Source organism: Melopsittacus undulatus, chromosome 6 (genome assembly GCF_012275295.1).
Source record: "Melopsittacus undulatus isolate bMelUnd1 chromosome 6, bMelUnd1.mat.Z, whole genome shotgun sequence".
NCBI classification, from domain to species: Eukaryota; Metazoa; Chordata; class Aves; order Psittaciformes; family Psittaculidae; genus Melopsittacus; species Melopsittacus undulatus.
The window spans coordinates 907,423-924,114 of NC_047532.1; the positions used below are offsets into that span (position 1 = coordinate 907,423).

General features: G+C 56.4%; 1 protein-coding gene and 1 long non-coding RNA gene across 2 annotated transcripts; both read left to right on the forward strand.

Moving 5' to 3' along the window:
• The first annotated feature begins 535 nt into the window (after positions 1-535).
• Positions 536-12,731, forward strand: LOC117436284 (uncharacterized). Its single transcript, XM_034064055.1, has 4 exons — positions 536-609; positions 3,511-3,633; positions 10,704-10,819; positions 12,144-12,731. Exons 2-4 carry the CDS (start codon positions 3,516-3,518, stop codon positions 12,657-12,659), a joined length of 750 nt encoding a protein of 249 aa, XP_033919946.1. The 5' UTR covers positions 536-609; positions 3,511-3,515; the 3' UTR covers positions 12,660-12,731.
• On the forward strand, positions 10,826-11,719 carry LOC117436290 (uncharacterized). Its single transcript, XR_004549719.1, has 3 exons — positions 10,826-11,116; positions 11,323-11,400; positions 11,443-11,719. It is a non-coding gene; the product is annotated as an uncharacterized lncRNA (long non-coding RNA).
• Positions 12,732-16,692: the final 3,961 nt, after the last annotated feature.

Genomic DNA, 16,692 nt, shown 5'->3' on the forward strand with positions numbered 1-16,692 from the left:
TTGGATACTTGTCTTGAAGACCCTTAGTGACTAACATAGAATTGGTTAAGCACAGGTGTGAGAACTTGACCTCGAACGCTTGCCAACAGTCCACAATTCTCATCACTCAGTGAATTACAGCTTCTTCTTATCTTGCTTGCTTAGGCTTCCTCAGGCCTCCCACGGCCTTGCTGTATCCCTCGGAGTTATTCAGAGTTCATGTACCAAATATCCATTCTCCTGTGAGAACTGTCTCCACACCAGGTTATAGTAAGTGGCCTTTGTATGTTCCTGTATGGCCAGGAGCAGGGTCTGGACTTTTGTGCACAAGGAGCTTTCCCCAAGCTCCGCGTGTTGTGCCCGGGGAGGAAGCAGGAGGGAGAGATCAGAGGCTCAGATGGGTACGGGGGTGGCGGCTGCGGATGATGGGGCTGTGGGGACACCGCGGTCAGGGGAGGAGCAGGCGGGCGATAGGACCCGGGCGGCATCGCCGAGAGGGGCGGGGCCTGGCTAATTAGGGGGCGGGGTATGTTGGTTGTGGGCGGAGTCACGGGGTGACGCACGCGCCACCTGTATAAAAGGCGAGCACCGGGTAAGCCGGGGCGTGGCTCCGGCGGCTCCTGCATTGGGGTGAGTGTGGGGTCCTGGTGCATCCGGTTCTCCGTGTCCCGGAGCCATCCCCGGCCCCTTCCCGAGAGCTCCCGGCGGCTCCAGCGGGCGCTGCTGCTCCGCAGAGCCGGGACCGACACCGGGGAGGGGCCCCGGGCTCCGGCGGCCGAGTGCTGGGAGCGGAGCCCGAGGGCTGAGCCTGGGCTGGGGCCGCGCTCGGAGCTGGGCAATGGAGTCCTGAGCGTTGGAGTCTGGAAACCAAGCGGGGCCGGTTCGGGGTCAGAACCAGGGACCGGGGGCTGGGGGCTGGACCCGGGGTCACTAAAACCGGGTTTGGGGCTCGGCAATGGAGACCAAGCCCCACGTGTTGGAGTCTGGAGCCCGGCTCACGGGGTCAGTTGGGGGGCTCAGAGAGAGCCCGAGCTGCCCAAAGCAGGTTCCGAGCTTAGACCCAGAGCCCCGTGCATGGAAGTCTCCGCATGAGCCCTCCCTGGGCTGGTGCCGGGGCTCAGGCACAGAGCGGCTCCTGCCTTCTGCCGCTGAGCCCCAGCCCCGGCTGCACCGGGCTCCGGCTGCCGCTGAGGCCGTTCTGCGTCCCGGGGAGAAGGCTCTGCCGGAGCCGCAGGCGGCGTTAACCGGGAAGGGAGGAGCGGTGCGGGGGGAACCGGGTGGAACCGGCGCTGGGGCTGCGGCTGCAGGGAGGGGGGAGGGAGAGGAGAGAGGCGCGGGCGGGCACGGGAGCAGCGGCTGCGGATGCCGCGGGCGGGCGGTGGGAGCCGGGGCGGCCCCGGCGGCTCCGTTCGCACACAGGGAGCGGGTTCTGGGGCCCTGAGAGCGCTCAGTGCGGCCGTACGGAGATGGACTCGGATGCTGCGGGCACCGTTCCGGAGGGCCCCGTGTGCAGGAGTTGGTGTTTGCATTGGGTCCTCATGAACCCACTGGGTTGTTGGTGCTGGCTTCAGGTCCAGCGTGAGCAGTGAGGTGAGTGGGAGCAGTGTGCTCCCGGGTGGGCTTGGTTACCCTCGGCAGCACCAGCAGGTTCTGTTGATTGTCCTGGGAGGGCTGTGCTTGCAGAGGAAGGTGTGCAGGAGCTGGGTTCATTGCATCGTGTTTTCCTGAGATGGGAAGGATGAGTTTGGCTTTGCTTTGGGAAGAAGCAGGTCTGGTTTTGTTGGGGTGCTGGCGTCTGATGTCCATGGGCTTCTCCTTGACTTCTGCACCTGCTGCCTTGAGCCTTCTGTGTGCTTTGAGGCAGAGTTTAGCGCTGCCCTCTTCCTTGAGGACTTGCAACAACAGCCTGGCAGGGAAAGGAGGTAGGGAGAAGCGGGAAGGAATTTGCCTGCTGCCCTTACAGTGGGATGCAGGAAGAAAGTTGTCTCTTTGCTGAAGGTCTTGAACCTCTGAATTGCTACTGAGTCCTGAGGGTACCCGGTGATGGTGCCCCTTTGGGAGCAGGGTTTGTCTGTGCCCTGTGCTATGGGTGGCCAGCAGGCTCTGTGCTTTAGAGAAGTTGCTTGCTATGTTTTAGAGCCTGCTTGTGCTGCCTGTGGTTGATGCTTGCATTGGCACCAGGCCATGACCAAATGCTCGCTGTGTCTTTGTTGAGAGATGCTTTTTGCTTTGCTGAGTGATCCCTGTTCCTTGCACTGAAACATGGAGGACTCTAAAACAATGACATTGGACTCTGTGCCTGTGGTGTTTGCTCTCTGCACTGACTGCTGGCCCCCAAACCCCTTTTGCTTGACCTCTACTGTAAGTAGTCTGTATGGTCTTTGGACTGTGCCTTGTTTACAGCATGCAGCAATAACATGAGGTGTGTCTAACAGTGATGTTATGTTTCAAAGCATTGCATGCGCGTGGCTGCTGTCACTGTCACCATTTACAAGGAAGGAGAAAGAAGCCCAGATCAGACAGAGAACAAGATCAGAGCTTCCCAATGAGTCTGTAGAGGAGCTGAGCCTGAGCCCTTTCCATGGGTCCTGTGCCTCCTCTGCTCTCCCTCAGCTGCTGCCCGAGGCTGGGATAGCCCAGAGCAAAGAGAATGACTCCTGGGGTCCCCAGGTGCTGTAGAAACAAGTGCCTGGGCCCGAGGGCTGATGAGCTCCTACCCACACCTGATCTCAGCCTACCCAGAGCCCCCTTGCTGTGTCTGTGAGAGGGGAAACTGAGGCACGGAGCTGCTGGGTCATCTGCAGGGCCTGCAGGGTCCCTGCTGGTGCAAGCATCAGGGAGATGCCTGTTGGAGGCTGCAGTGCTTGTAATGAAAGGTACTGGAGGCAGAGAAGGTGCTTGCTGCAGTTGGGCATTACTGGCATTCACGTCCCTCCCTTCCTCCATATATTCTGCAGGAGCTTCTTCTCATATCTCATGGTTCCCAGCATCCCACCCCTAAATGCCTTTCCTGCTTTCCCTTTGTGGTGTCTGCTGGCTGAGGGAGGAAGCTGTATTGGCACTGCTGTTCTCAAAGGGAGGGTTGCGATGCTATTTGGGAAGCTAACAAAAGCTTAAGGGCAAATCCTGCTTCAGGATGTGCAGCAGGCAAGAAGGCCGGTCTGGATGCAGCCTGGAAGCTGGTGGATGTTGTGGATTGTCCAAGAGATGGGAGTGGGTTTTGGCTGAGGAATTGTTGGAGGATCCTGATGGACTTTCTGTGTGTGCTGGGCAATCTGTTCCCTGTGTCTGCACAGTTGGGGTTTTACAGAAGCTGCATCCTGTTGAGTGTAGTTGAGTTACATATGAATGATCCCTGCTGCTGGGCCTGAGAGGTTCGTGTCTGTCCAAAAGAGCCTTTCCCTCTTGTTGCACTCCCTGATGCTTCCAAGAGCTTTGGTGATGCTGAATTGTACCTGCACATAGGTTTAGAGCACTCCAGCAATGCTTTTGCTGGGCTAATGTTGTCAATGCTTGTTTGTGTTCCCTCAGCCTTGATGCTGCTCCTGTCTGCACGTGATCCTCCAGAGCAAGACCAGAGGCAATCCAGGGAAGACTGCTGGGATGAATACCTTCCATCCTCTCCCTATGTACCAGAAATGGGATCGTCTGACAGTAAGTGACACCTCTATGCTTTTACACATCATCCATAAGTGTAAAATGGCTTTAGTTCCAAGTTACCCCCATGTATTACCCAGAAGCAGCTGAGAAATTGTGGTTTAGCTCTGAATGGACATATTGGTGAGAGATCTGAGGCACGTTTCTCTCTAGAAAATGCCTGTGTTCGTATCAGCCTCAGCTCTGTCTGCAAAGGATGCTGTTCCTTATGCTGCTGCTGAAGTGTGTTTGGGAGAGATCCCAAGCAAGGCTGGCTCTGTCTATATAACAAGCAGAATTTGTCTGGGACCATTTTATTAACTGGAAAAGCTTCTGGAGAAAGATCTCGGTGTATTGGGAATATGATGGGAGATGTAAAGGTCTTTGCTGGTGTTTACTGGTGCTTGGATGTGTGTGGTAGAAGGAGAGCAGGAAGAAGTCCTGTAGTGGTGTGAGCTGAAGCAAGGGAGATGGGTGCTTGGTGACTTGGAAATGACTTTGAGTTCTTCAAGCTTGTTCTGAAGGAGGTCTCATTGCTCTCTTTGGTTAAGGAAGGGGTTTCTGTCAGCCTGGGAAGAACATTTCTAACCCTTGCAGGAGCTGGTAACCCCTGATGTGAAGTGTGGCAGCTCCCTGTCCACCTTCCTTTTGCTGGGGGTTCAGTGGCCAGTGCAGGCTGTAAGGGTTGTGTTGGTCAGGGACATGTTTTGTGCTGGTTCAGCTGGAGGCTGAGTTGGGAGGAGGCAAATGGATGGAGGGAGTGCTCATGAGCAAGCAAAGGGCTGATGCCATCTGCTTTTAGGGATGGTGCAAACAAGGTGAGGAATGGTGTTTGGTGGCTGATTGTTGTGTGGGTTTGGGTTTGATGCTCTGTGTTTGGAGGCTTCCTCTACTCTGGTTCTAGCAGTTTGTGTAATGCTGTTTCCAGGGGAACATGGAGGATTATGCTCTTCCCTAACCTTTAAATGACTTGGGGTTTTACTGAGCACGTCAGGGTTGGAGTCACACCATGAGGGGGAGCTAGAATGTAATAGGAAGGAATACACCTTTCTTGTGGAGTAGTCAGGCTGGTGAGTGTAAAACCAATGTTGTTGAGAACAGAGGAATGAATGGAGGCAATGGGGAAGGAAATTAGCACTTTCTTGTTCTTCCCCCTCCCTTTAAAAAGAGAAAAGAACTTAAAACCCCTTAAAATTCCTTCCAGAACTTGAAATTTCACAGCAATATTTAAATGCCATGATCAGGTTTGCAAAGATGAAAGGGAATAACCAAGTGGAAAGTGATGGCAATGGATGGATGCTGTGGTGGGGCAGTGTGGTGAGGGAGAGTCAGCTGGGTTGAGGTGCCTGTAACCCTAAAGCACATTGATGGGGCACATGAATGTGTCCTCTGGGCCTTGGCAGTTCCCAGAGTGCTTCCCTTGAGGTGGAAGTGATTGAATCTTTAAAGGTAATAATGAAAGAGCCAAGTGTCAATGAGAGCTTCTGGCAGAGTGTGATGGGGCTGTGGTCCTGGGGGGAGATGCTCACTGAGGTGACTGAAGTCAAGAGTACCAACTGAGTGTGGGCAGTGGGCAGGAGCCCTTGTTATTGTGGAAGGCATTGATATGGGAAGGAAAAAGGGGATGGAAGAATTCACTGGTGAGGAGGGGATGTGGGACAGATGAGCAGTGTTTTGCAGCTGTTCCAGCTGTGTGCTTGGTTGCAGGGCAATGAGCCCATTCAGTTTAGCAGGGGCTTCAGCAGTTGATTAATTCATGTGGTCTGGATTTGTGAAATTCACTTTTCACCTTTGTGCTGTCCAAGTCTGTGCCAGAGCCAGGTTATTCTGTGTACACCTCAAGCTCGCATCAGAGATGAGAGGCGCTTGGGGCTGGGCTGTGTATGAAGGTGCTGTGAATGCAGAGATTGCCACTGTTGGAGGGCTGTTGGCATCCCCATTTTTCACACCAACCAATCGAGGCCCAGGGAGAAAACAAGCCCGGGGAGCCCCAAACTGGCCACATGTGCTGGTGCTGAGCCCTGGGCTTGTGCTGTTGTGACTGGGATGCCCCTTTGAGGTGATGGCCGAAGGTACGTCCTTTCTCCTTGCCCTATGTCCAGGCCCTAATGGCCTGAAGTCACTGTCCCTTGAGGTTCTGTGCCTTCAGTGGAGTCTCCATGTGATTTGCCCACAGTGTTCCAGCAGTTACATCCTCCCCTAGGTGTAAGGTTGCATTTTGGCTTTAGTTGTGGGCTCCTTCCACCTTATGGGACATTTCCTTTTGCAATCCCTGCAGGTGATTTCCTCTTGTTAAAGGCAGTTTCCATCACTGTGCCATAGATGTGCAAGGCTGGGTGAGCACCAGACCGGTGTGCTGGGATAGCCCGGAGGACGCGCTCTCTCTTGTGCTCCAGCACAGGAGGAGCCGTGGGAAGCCTGAAGAAATCTGGGATTAGAGCTCGGAGCAAAACTTCCTTCCCAGCAGCTTTTCCCTGCAGAAAGAGGAGGCTTTTGGCAAGAGACCCTGACGTGTGATGCATCAGTGCAGTGCTAAAGAAAAGGGGGAAAAGACGCTACGTTATTCCCCCCTCCTTCCCTCTGCCTCTTCCCAGCAAATTGGGAATCTATGGAATTGTGATCATATGGGGTGAAAACTAATAAAAGGATTAATAAAGTGAGATGATATTCTGACTGGGCAGCTGTTTTGTTGTCACTGGTTTCATGTGTGTGTGTTGGAAATGGGATGGGGGGAATAACGTAGCATCTGGGCTGGTGTAATGACAGTAAAGCAGGCAAGGATGGCCCAATGAGATGGGATTTAGAGCAGCTCCATAGACTGGACATGGAAATAACACCATGTTCCAGAGAGTGAATGGGAGAGCGGTGGCACTGCCTGACCTGCCAGGTCCATGCAACCCCAAATAACCCCTTTGTGTAAAGGGGATCATCTCCCCATGGCTCTGCTGAGCTCCTTCCCTATGGCTGAGGCCGCATCGTGTGCATGGGCTGTGGGGTGCTTGGCAGAAGTGAGGACAAGCACTGGGTTTCTCCAGTGCAGGGCTCAGCACTGATGGTGCTGCTGCACCTCTTTGTCCCTGTCCCTCCTCCTGCTGACAGTGTGGTCCTTATGTTTCAGTCAGAGGAGGAATCTGCGTAGCTTGAGAGGGGAGAGGGAAACAGATCTGAGCTTGCAGAAGAGAGGTGGGATGTGTCAGGGCCTCCTGAATCCCAGTGTCAGCCGTTAGAGAGGGGCTTTGCTAACCAGTAACTGAACCTCCATGGTGTCTGTCCTGTGTGCTGATCCTGGAAGCCATCCCTTGGGTCACGCTGTGTGCCCACATCTCATGTGGGTCCTTCTGAAGGCCTCCTTGGAGGAGCAGAAAGCAGCAGGGGCTTGAGTGCAGCTGAGGGCAGCAGCCCCTTAGTGTCTGTATGAGCCAGAGCACCCTGGCCGTGCTGCCCTGCTTGCACCCGAGGGTGCTGTGGTGGCCCAAGGCCCACGTGTGTGAGCAGAGCTGCTCTGCAGTGCCTGTGATGATGAGGCCTGGGCACTGCTCACACCCCTGGCTCTTAGATCCCAGTCTCCAAACCCCAGGAGCAACATCCCAGCTTCTCCTCATGCCTCAGCATCCCTGCAGGCGAGCTCTCCTTCCCATAGCCGCTGTGCTCCATGTCCCAGCTCCATTCTTGGCTCTGTGAGGGTCTTGTTGGGATCATAGGGGTGGGATGCTCTGCTTCTCTGCAGGCTGGAAGTTTGCCCGTGGTCCCCTTTGCCTTTGGAGCTGCAGCTTCTGCTTCTCATTAGCTCAATAGGAATATGGATCAGCAGTGTTCAGTGCTAATGGATGTTGTGAACTGAACCAGGCTGAAGATGAGATGAGAGCACATCCTCACTTGTAGGCACAGGGAACCCCTCCAACCAGGGCAGGCTGAGAGCTGACAGAGACCCTCAGCACAGGCCCTGTTTAGAATGAATGGCTCAGACCGTTAAAGGAACCCTTTACCGCATCCCTTTCCTTGCGGTGCTCTGTGAAGGGAGTCCCTGCAGGCCTGAGGGCAGAGTTTGCCGTCCCTGGGCTGGGCTTGGATGGCGGATCCGAGCTGGGGCTGTGGCGTTTTCCTGCTGTCTGAGGAAGCAAAGCGGGGCTCGAGGGAGCGGCAGAGGGGGCAGAGCGGCCGGGGCAGGAGGGAGCTCCGGGCTCAGGAGCAGTCGAGAGCAGCACGGGAGGGAGCGGAGGAGAGCCGGGAATGCTGCGGCTCCAGAGCAGGGAATGCTGCGGCTCCAGAGCAGGGAATGCTGCGGCTCCAGAGCCGGGAATGCTGCGGCTCTAGAGCAGGGAATGCTGCGGCTCCAGAGCCGGGAATGTTGCGGCTCTAGAGCAGGGAATGCTGCGGCTCCAGAGCCGGGAATGCTGCGGCTCCAGAGCAGGGAATGCTGCGGCTCCAGAGCCGGGAATGCTGCGGCTCTAGAGCAGGGAATGCTGCGGCTCCAGAGCCGGGAATGCTGCGGCTCCAGAGCAGGGAATGCTGCGGCTCTAGAGCAGGGAATGCTGTGGCTCCAGAGCAGGAAGGGTCCGAGCGGGTGGGAAGGGAGCAGGCGGGGCAGGAGCCGGTGCTGGGGGCGGGAGGTGTCCGAGGAGCTGTCACCTTTGCACAGTGCTCCAGGTGGGATCGTCCCTCGTGTGGGCAGCGCCCGTCTCTATGGGGCCGTGTCCCTGGAGCAGGGGTGGGCGAGTGCCTCTCATCCGCCGCTCTGTAGCCCGCAGGGAGCCCCGTGTCAGCTCAGCCTAGCGAGGGTGTCGGGAGAGGTGTCCCCATCTCAAGGCACAGCAGCTCTGCGGGATGTGCTTGTCAGGGCAGGTCCGGGAGTGCTTTATGTGCAGGCAGCTCATGGTATGTGCAGGGCACCGCAGGTTGGCTTGAGCTGCACGGATGTGTTTGGGGCTGGCTCCATCCCTCCTGCCTGCGCTGCACGTGCCTGGCTCCCACCCGCTCATCCCATGGGATTAAACCTGCTCAAGGCAAAGCCAGCGCACCCTCGAGATGCTGTTGTCCTCGACAGCCTGGCTGGTAGGATCTGTACTAATGTACCCAAGGTCTTTAGGTGCTCTTCTGCAAGCCCTGGTAACCCCAGAGGCAACAGTGGCTGTGGTGGCAGGTTATAGGGCTGCATCTGCCCCCTGTGTCAGCATCCTTTGCTAAGGAAGGGTTTAGAGCTGCTGAATGTATTGGTGTGGATGGGTGTTTGCTGACTGGGAACACTGTGGCCAAAGTGGAGTTTTCCTGTGCGGGAGCCAAAGCGTTTCTGTGCCTGGGGGCAGCAGAGGCTCACGTCTGTGTCCAGGCTCTCGTCTTTGCATCTCCCCCTGTACGTGTGGGTGAGGAGTTAGGGCATGGGAAAGGGATGGTGGCTGTGAGCTGGGAGAGAGCAGGGAAGTTCCAACTTACACCCACCCCCCATGTGTGACCCCCGAGTGGCCCTGTCCTAGGGGTACTGGAGGGCATTCAGCCAGTGCCGGTCCTGGGGCCAGGCTGGATGGGGCCAGTCCTGGCCCTGCTCTGAGCAGGAGCACCCTGAATGTCTGGGGTTGTTTGAGCTGTGCTGAGCCCCCTCCTTTCCTGGCAGTGCTGCCTTGGGCTGGGAGCACGTCTGTGAGGTGAGGGTGTGAGAAGAGGGTAACGTCTGTGCTGTCTATGGGGTTTTATTCCCTGCCATCCAAGGCTGGCGTAGGCTCTCAGGGAGCAGCATGAGGTGTGGAGCAGGGCTTATCCCGCAGGGCACCCAGGGAGAGGGGCACAGCTGTGATGTTGCTGGTCCTGCATCACTCTCCTCCTGCCCCACAGCTTCCGTAGGCAGCAGCACCCCTAGGACAGGCAGGCTCCCTCTGGAGCAGGGCTGCACATCCCGGGTCCCCACAGATGCTGCCCTTTAGGTCCAGCTCCGCTTTGTGAGGAGCGCTGGTTTGCAGGCCTGTGAGTGAGTGTCAAGTGCCCGGCAGTGGAGGGGTTTTCTGGGATGACTTTGCTGGTTTCAGGTGTTCTGGTACCTGCTGAGGTGCTGTCACTGACAGGGCGAGGTGCAGGGATGCTGGCAATAGGGGATAACGTCATCTCCTGGTCCCAGGCAGGAAGGGCCATCAGAGCTCCTTGGAGTCAAGTGGCACCGCTCTGAGCATTAAATACATATCCAGCAGCGCACACTTCCCATGCATCCCCTCATGAAGGACTTACTTAACCAGGCCCCCTTGCTGTGTCAGTCTGTGTGCTTCTGTACCCGTGTGTCAAGGGGCTGGGCTCTTTACTGCCTTGCAGGCTGCATCTGGCTGCAGAGACCGTTCTGTGTCCCCACTGTGCCCTGTCCCACTGAGCCAGGGAGGGAGGACGGTTGGGAATGCAGGTGGGTGATGGCCTGGTTTAGGCTGGGATAGAGCTCGTTTGCTTCCCATGAGCTGGCTCAGCGCTGCACTTCAGGTTTTGTCTGAGACTGATGCTGATAGCATCAGATAGAGCTCATTTGCTTCCCCCGAGCTGGTGCAGTGCTGTGCTTTGGGTTTTGTCTGAGACTGATGCTGGTAACATCAGCAGTGAGGTTTTAGCTCTTCCTGTGTGGTACTTAGCCCGATCCCAGGACTTGTCAGACTCTTGTGCTGTGCCAGTGAGGAGGGGCACTGGAAGCTGGGAGGGAGCAGAGCCAGGACACCTGTCCCAAAGGAGCCAAAGGATCATCCCATCCCACAGCACGTCATGCCCAGGATAGGAACTGGGGGGAGTTACCTGGAAGGCAGCGATCGCTGCTTGGGTCGGGCTGGTATCGGTTGGTGGCTGCTGAGCCATTGCATTGTGCATCACTTGTGTTCATTGGTTTTAACCTTCCCTTTTGTCCCCTTTAGCTTTACATTCTGTCCCCTTGTTACTTCCCTTATCATTATTAGTAGTAGGACTTGTGTTATCATGTATTTAATTTATATTAAGCATTTTCTGTTGTATATTGTTAAGTTCTGGGCCCCTCACTACAAGGGAGACATGAAGGGGACTTGGCTGGTGGGAAGGGCAGGAGCACAGCACATTGCACTCTAAGCATCATCTTGTGCCTTTGAACCCTGCAGGTGCCCAATGGGCTGGAGGCTGTGAGCATGGAGAGCAAGGGCTGCCTGAGCAGCGGACGGTGAAGAGACAGATGGGACATCGTTGGAACGCAGGCCCAAGGAGAGGCCCCGTGCAGGTAAGGACACACTGGGGACACAGTGTAGGGTATTTGCAGGTTGTCCTCTTGGCAGGGATACAGGCAGTAGTTAAGGGGTGCAGGCAGTGGCAGGAGGGGAAGTGTAGGTGTCAGGCTGGGTAGCTGCAGGTGCAATTTGCCTATTGCAGGTTTCAGGTTGGGAAGCATAGGGGTTAGATGGTATAACAAAGGTGTTAGTTTGGGTAGTGCTGGTGTCACTTTGGGTATTACAGGTGTTAGGTTGGATCCTGTAGGGTGGCACTTTGGGAACCAGAGGTGTCAGGCTGGGTAGAGTAGGTGGCACTTGAGGTGGCATTAGGTTGGCTGTCATAGGTGTTAGATTGGGTAGTGTCAGTGTTACTTTGGGTGTCATAGGTGTTAGGTTGGGTATCATAGTGTTAGGCTGGGTATTGTGGGTGGCACTTTGTGTATTACAGTTGTCAGGTTGGATCCTGTGGTAGGTGGCACTTTGGGAACCGCAGGTGTTAGGTTGGGCAGCATAGGTGGCACTTGAGGTGGCATTAGGTTGGCTGTCATAGGTGTTAGATTGGGTAGTGTCAGTGTTACTTTGGGTGTCATAGGTGTTAGATTGGGTAGTGTCAGTGTTACTTTGGGTGTCATAGGTGTTAGGTTGGGTATCATAGTGTTAGGCTGGGTATTGTGGGTGGCACTTTGTGTATTACAGTTGTCAGGTTGGATCCTGTGGTAGGTGGCACTTTGGGAACCAGAGGTGTTAGGTTGTGTAGCATAGGTGGCACTTGAGGTGGCATTAGGTTGGCTGTCATAGGTGTTAGATTGGGTAGTGTCAGTGTTACTTTGGGTGTCATAGGTGTTAGGTTGGGTATCATAGTGTTAGGCTGGGTATTGTGGGTGGCACTTTGTGTATTACAGTTGTCAGGTTGGATCTGTCCTCCAGATAAGACATCTCTATATATACAAAGACAGCAGTACAGCAGTCCCCTCCTTCACCCCCCCCCCCCCCCCCACCCACCCCCCCCACCCCCCCCCCCCACCCACCCCCCCCCCCCCCCCCCCCACCCCCTCCCTCCCCCCACCCCCCCAGGAGGGAGTTAGGGGGGGAGGGAGGCCTCCCTCCCCCCCTAACTCCCTCCCTCCCTCCCCAGAGGGCTTAGGGGGGGCAGGGAGGGGCTTAGTGGAAGCCCCTCCCTGCCCCCCCTAAGCCCTCCCCCATCCCCTCCCCTAACCCCTTCCGTCCCCCCAACCCCTTCCCTCTGCTCTCGAGGGGAGGGGCTAGGGGGAGGGAGGGGGTTCTTATACCTGTCCAGAGTCCATCCCAAACGTCGTATCCCTTCTGGAATCGCAGCTCTCTTCAGGGACCATCCCGGGGTGCTCGACCTGTCCCTGCAAGAAGAACACCCATCACCACCAATCTCTTCATGCGTCTGCCCGTTGGCCACCTTTCCTACCCACCACCAGCCCAACCTGCTTCCTCCCCACACATCTTGGCCTTGTGGCACTCCTAGCCCCACACTGTGGCCATGCTGCATCCTTCTATCTGTCCTGTATCATCTTCTGCTTCTCCACTGGTATGTGGAGCATGGGCAGACTGTGCCTGTTCTCTCCTCAGGGCCTTTGCTTCCCTGGCTTTTCCCAGCTGGCACCCACATGCACACAGCTGTGCAGATCCTTCCCAAATAACAGCCTTCATCCTGTGGGATGGAATAAACCTCCTTTCCACACACAGACTTCAATGGCTGCCTCCTGCATCTTCTTTGTCCTCCTCCTCCTAAGAACCCCCTCACACCATGAGCACAAAACATCACCTTGCACCTGGCAGTCCACACACCTGGATGATGCCATCTCCCATGTCAGCCTTTAGTGCTGAGCAAGAGTTGTCCAACTTCCAAGCACCTCTGATGGAGCCAGTCTAATAAAGCTGTGCTAACCCTGAGTCAAAAGTGCCACCTTTGCTACCCAAATTAACACAATTGGTTCCCAAAGTGCCACCCATAGTACCAAGCCTGATACCTACACTACCCAAAGTGCCGTTTACTGATACCCAGCCTAACAGCTACAGTACCCCAAGTGCCACCTACAACACCCAACCTAACCCCTCTGGTTCCCAAAGTGCCACCCACAGCAGCCATGCTAACACCAATGATATCCAACCTAACACCACTTCAAGTGCCACCTACTCTACCCAGCCTGACACCTCCAATGCCCAATGTACCACCTCTGCTGCCCAACCTAACACCTGCGGTTCCCAAAGTGCCACCTACCACAGGATCCAACCTGACAACTGTAATACACAAAGTGCCACCCACAATACCCAGCCTAACACTATGATACCCAACCTAACACCTATGACACCCAAAGTAACACTGACACTACCCAATCTAACACCTATGACAGCCAACCTAATGCCACCTCAAGTGCCACCTACTCTACCCAGCCTGACACCTCTGGTTCCCAAAGTGCCACCCTACAGGATCCAACCTAACACCTGTAATACCCAAAGTGACACCAGCACTACCCAAACTAACACCTTTGTTATACCATCTAACCCCTATGCTTCCCAACCTGAAACCTGCAATAGGCAAATTGCACCTGCAGCTACCCAGCCTGACACCTACACTTCCCCTCCTGCCACTGCCTGCACCCCTTAACTACTGCCTGTATCCCTGCCAAGAGGACAACCTGCAAATACCCTACACTGTGTCCCCAGTGTGTCCTTACCTGCACGGGGCCTCTCCTTGGGCCTGCGTTCCAACGATGTCCCATCTGTCTCTTCACCGTCCGCTGCTCAGGCAGCCCTTGCTCTCCATGCTCACGGCCTCCAGCCCATTGGGCACCTGCAGGGTTCAAAGGCACAAGATGATGCTTAGAGTGCAATGTGCTGTGCTCCTGCCCTTCCCACCAGCCAAGTCCCCTTCATGTCTCCCTTGTAGTGAGGGGCCCAGAACTTAACAATATACAACAGAAAATGCATAATATAAATTAAATACATGATAACACAAGTCCTACTACTAATAATGATAAGGGAAGTAACAAGGGGACAGAATGTAAAGCTAAAGGGGACAAAAGGGAAGGTTAAAACCAATGAACACAAGTGATGCACAATGCAATGGCTCAGCAGCCACCAACCGATACCAGCCCGACCCAAGCAGCGATCGCTGCCTTCCAGGTAACTCCCCCCAGTTCCTATCCTGGGCATGACGTGCTGTGGGATGGGATGATCCTTTGGCTCCTTTGGGACAGGTGTCCTGGCTCTGCTCCCTCCCAGCTTCCAGTGCCCCTCCTCACTGGCACAGCACAAGAGTCTGACAAGTCCTGGGATCGGGCTAAGTACCACACAGCAAGAGCTAAAACCTCACTGCTGATGTTATCAGCATCAGTCTCAGACAAAACACAAAGCACAGCACTGCACCAGCTCGGGGGAAGCAAATGAGCTCTATCTGATGTTATCAGCATCAGTCTCAGACAAAACCCGAAGTGCAGCGCTGAGCCAGCTCATGGGAAGCAAACGAGCTCTATCCCAGCCTAAACCAGGCCATCACCCACCTGCATTCCCAACCGTCTCCCTCCCATGGCTCAGTGGGACAGGGCACAGTGGGGACACAGAACGGTCTCTGCAGCCAGATGCAGCCTGCAAGGCAGTAAAGAGCCCAGCCCCTTGACACACGGGTACAGAAGCACACAGACTGACACAGCAAGGGGGCCTGGTTAAGTAAGTCCTTCATGAGGGGATGCATGGGAAGTGTGCGCTGCTGGATATGTATTTAATGCTCAGAGCGGTGCCACTTGACTCCAAGGAGCTCTGATGGCCCTTCCTGCCTGGGACCAGGAGATGACGTTATCCCCTATTGCCAGCATCCCTGCACCTCGCCCTGTCAGTGACAGCACCTCAGCAGGTACCAGAACACCTGAAACCAGCAAAGTCATCCCAGAAAACCCCTCCACTGCCGGGCACTTGACACTCACTCACAGGCCTGCAAACCAGCGCTCCTCACAAAGCGGAGCTGGACCTAAAGGGCAGCATCTGTGGGGACCCGGGATGTGCAGCCCTGCTCCAGAGGGAGCCTGCCTGTCCTAGGGGTGCTGCTGCCTACGGAAGCTGTGGGGCAGGAGGAGAGTGATGCAGGACCAGCAACATCACAGCCGTGCCCCTCTCCCTGGGTGCCCTGCGGGATGAGCCCTGCTCCACACCTCCTGCTGCTCCCTGAGAGCCTACGCCAGCCTTGGATGGCAGGGAATAAAACCCCATAGACAGCACAGACGTTACCCTCTTCTCACACCCTCACCTCACAGACGTGCTCCCAGCCCAAGGCAGCACTGCCAGGAAAGGAGGGGGCTCAGCACAGCTCAAACAACCCCAGACATTCAGGGTGCTCCTGCTCAGAGCAGGGCCAGGACTGGCCCCATCCAGCCTGGCCCCAGGACCGGCACTGGCTGAATGCCCTCCAGTACCCCTAGGACAGGGCCACTCGGGGGTCACACATGGGGGGTGGGTGTAAGTTGGAACTTCCCTGCTCTCTCCCAGCTCACAGCCACCATCCCTTTCCCATGCCCTAACTCCTCACCCACACGTACAGGGGGAGATGCAAAGACGAGAGCCTGGACACAGACGTGAGCCTCTGCTGCCCCCAGGCACAGAAACGCTTTGGCTCCCGCACAGGAAAACTCCACTTTGGCCACAGTGTTCCCAGTCAGCAAACACCCATCCACACCAATACATTCAGCAGCTCTAAACCCTTCCTTAGCAAAGGATGCTGACACAGGGGGCAGATGCAGCCCCATAACCTGCCTCAACAGCCACTGTTGCCTCTGGCGTCACCAGGGCTTGCAGAAGAGCACCTAAAGGCCTTGGGTACATTAGTACAGATCCTACCAGCCAGGCTGTCGAGGACAACAGCATCTCGAGGGTGCGCTGGCTTTGCCTTGAGCAGGTTTAATCCCATGGGATGAGCGGGTGGGAGCCAGGCACGTGCAGCGCAGGCAGGAGGGATGGAGCCAGCCCCAAACACATCCGTGCAGCTCAAGCCAACCTGCGGTGCCCTGCACATACCATGAGCTGCCTGCACATAAAGCACTCCCGGACCTGCCCTGACAAGCACATCCCGCAGAGCTGCTGTGCCTTGAGATGGGGACACCTCTCCCGACACCCTCGCTAGGCTGAGCTGACACGGGGCTCCCTGCGGGCTACAGAGCGGCGGATGAGAGGCACTCGCCCACCCCTGCTCCAGGGACACGGCCCCATAGAGACGGGCGCTGCCCACAGGAGGGACGATCCCACCTGGAGCACTGTGCAAAGGTGACAGCTCCTCGGACACCTCCCGCCCCCAGCACCGGCTCCTGCCCCGCCTGCTCCCTTCCCACCCGCTCGGACCCTTCCTGCTCTGGAGCCGCAGCATTCCCGGCTCTAGAGCCGCAGCATTCCCTGCTCTAGAGCCGCAGCATTCCCTGCTCTAGAGCCGCAGCATTCCTGGCTCTGGAGCCGCAGCATTCCCGCTCTAGAGCCGCAGCATTCCCTGCTCTGGAGCCGCAGCATTCCCGGCTCTGGAGCCGCAGCATTCCCTGCTCTGGAGCCGCAGCATTCCCGGCTCTAGAGCCGCAGCATTCCCTGCTCTGGAGCCGCAGCATTCCCGGCTCTGGAGCCGCAGCATTCCCTGCTCTACAGCCGCAGCATTCCCTGCTCTAGAGCCGCAGCATTCCCAGCTCTAGAGCCGCAGCATTCCCAGCTCTGGAGCCGCAGCATTCCCGGCTCTGGAGCCGCAGCATTCCCGGCTCTCCTCCGCTCCCTCCCGTGCTGCTCTCGACTGCTCCTGAGCCCGGAGCTCCCTCCTGCCCCGGCCGCTCTGCCCCCTCTGCCGCTCCCTCGAGCCCCGCTTTGCTTCCTCAGACAGCAGGAAAAC

What these genes read in the sequence shown, in the direction of transcription:
- LOC117436284 (XM_034064055.1), top strand. Translation starts at nt 3,516, where the DNA reads ATGCTGCTCCTGTCTGCACGTGATCCTCCAGAGCAAGACCAGAGGCAA. An exon ending in AGAAATGGGATCGTCTGACA is followed by an intron (nt 3,634 to 10,703) that starts GTAAGTGACACC and finishes TGAACCCTGCAG; the next exon opens with GTGCCCAATGGGCTGGAGGC. An exon ending in CAAGGAGAGGCCCCGTGCAG is followed by an intron (nt 10,820 to 12,143) that starts GTAAGGACACAC and finishes CTGGAATCGCAG; the next exon opens with CTCTCTTCAGGGACCATCCC.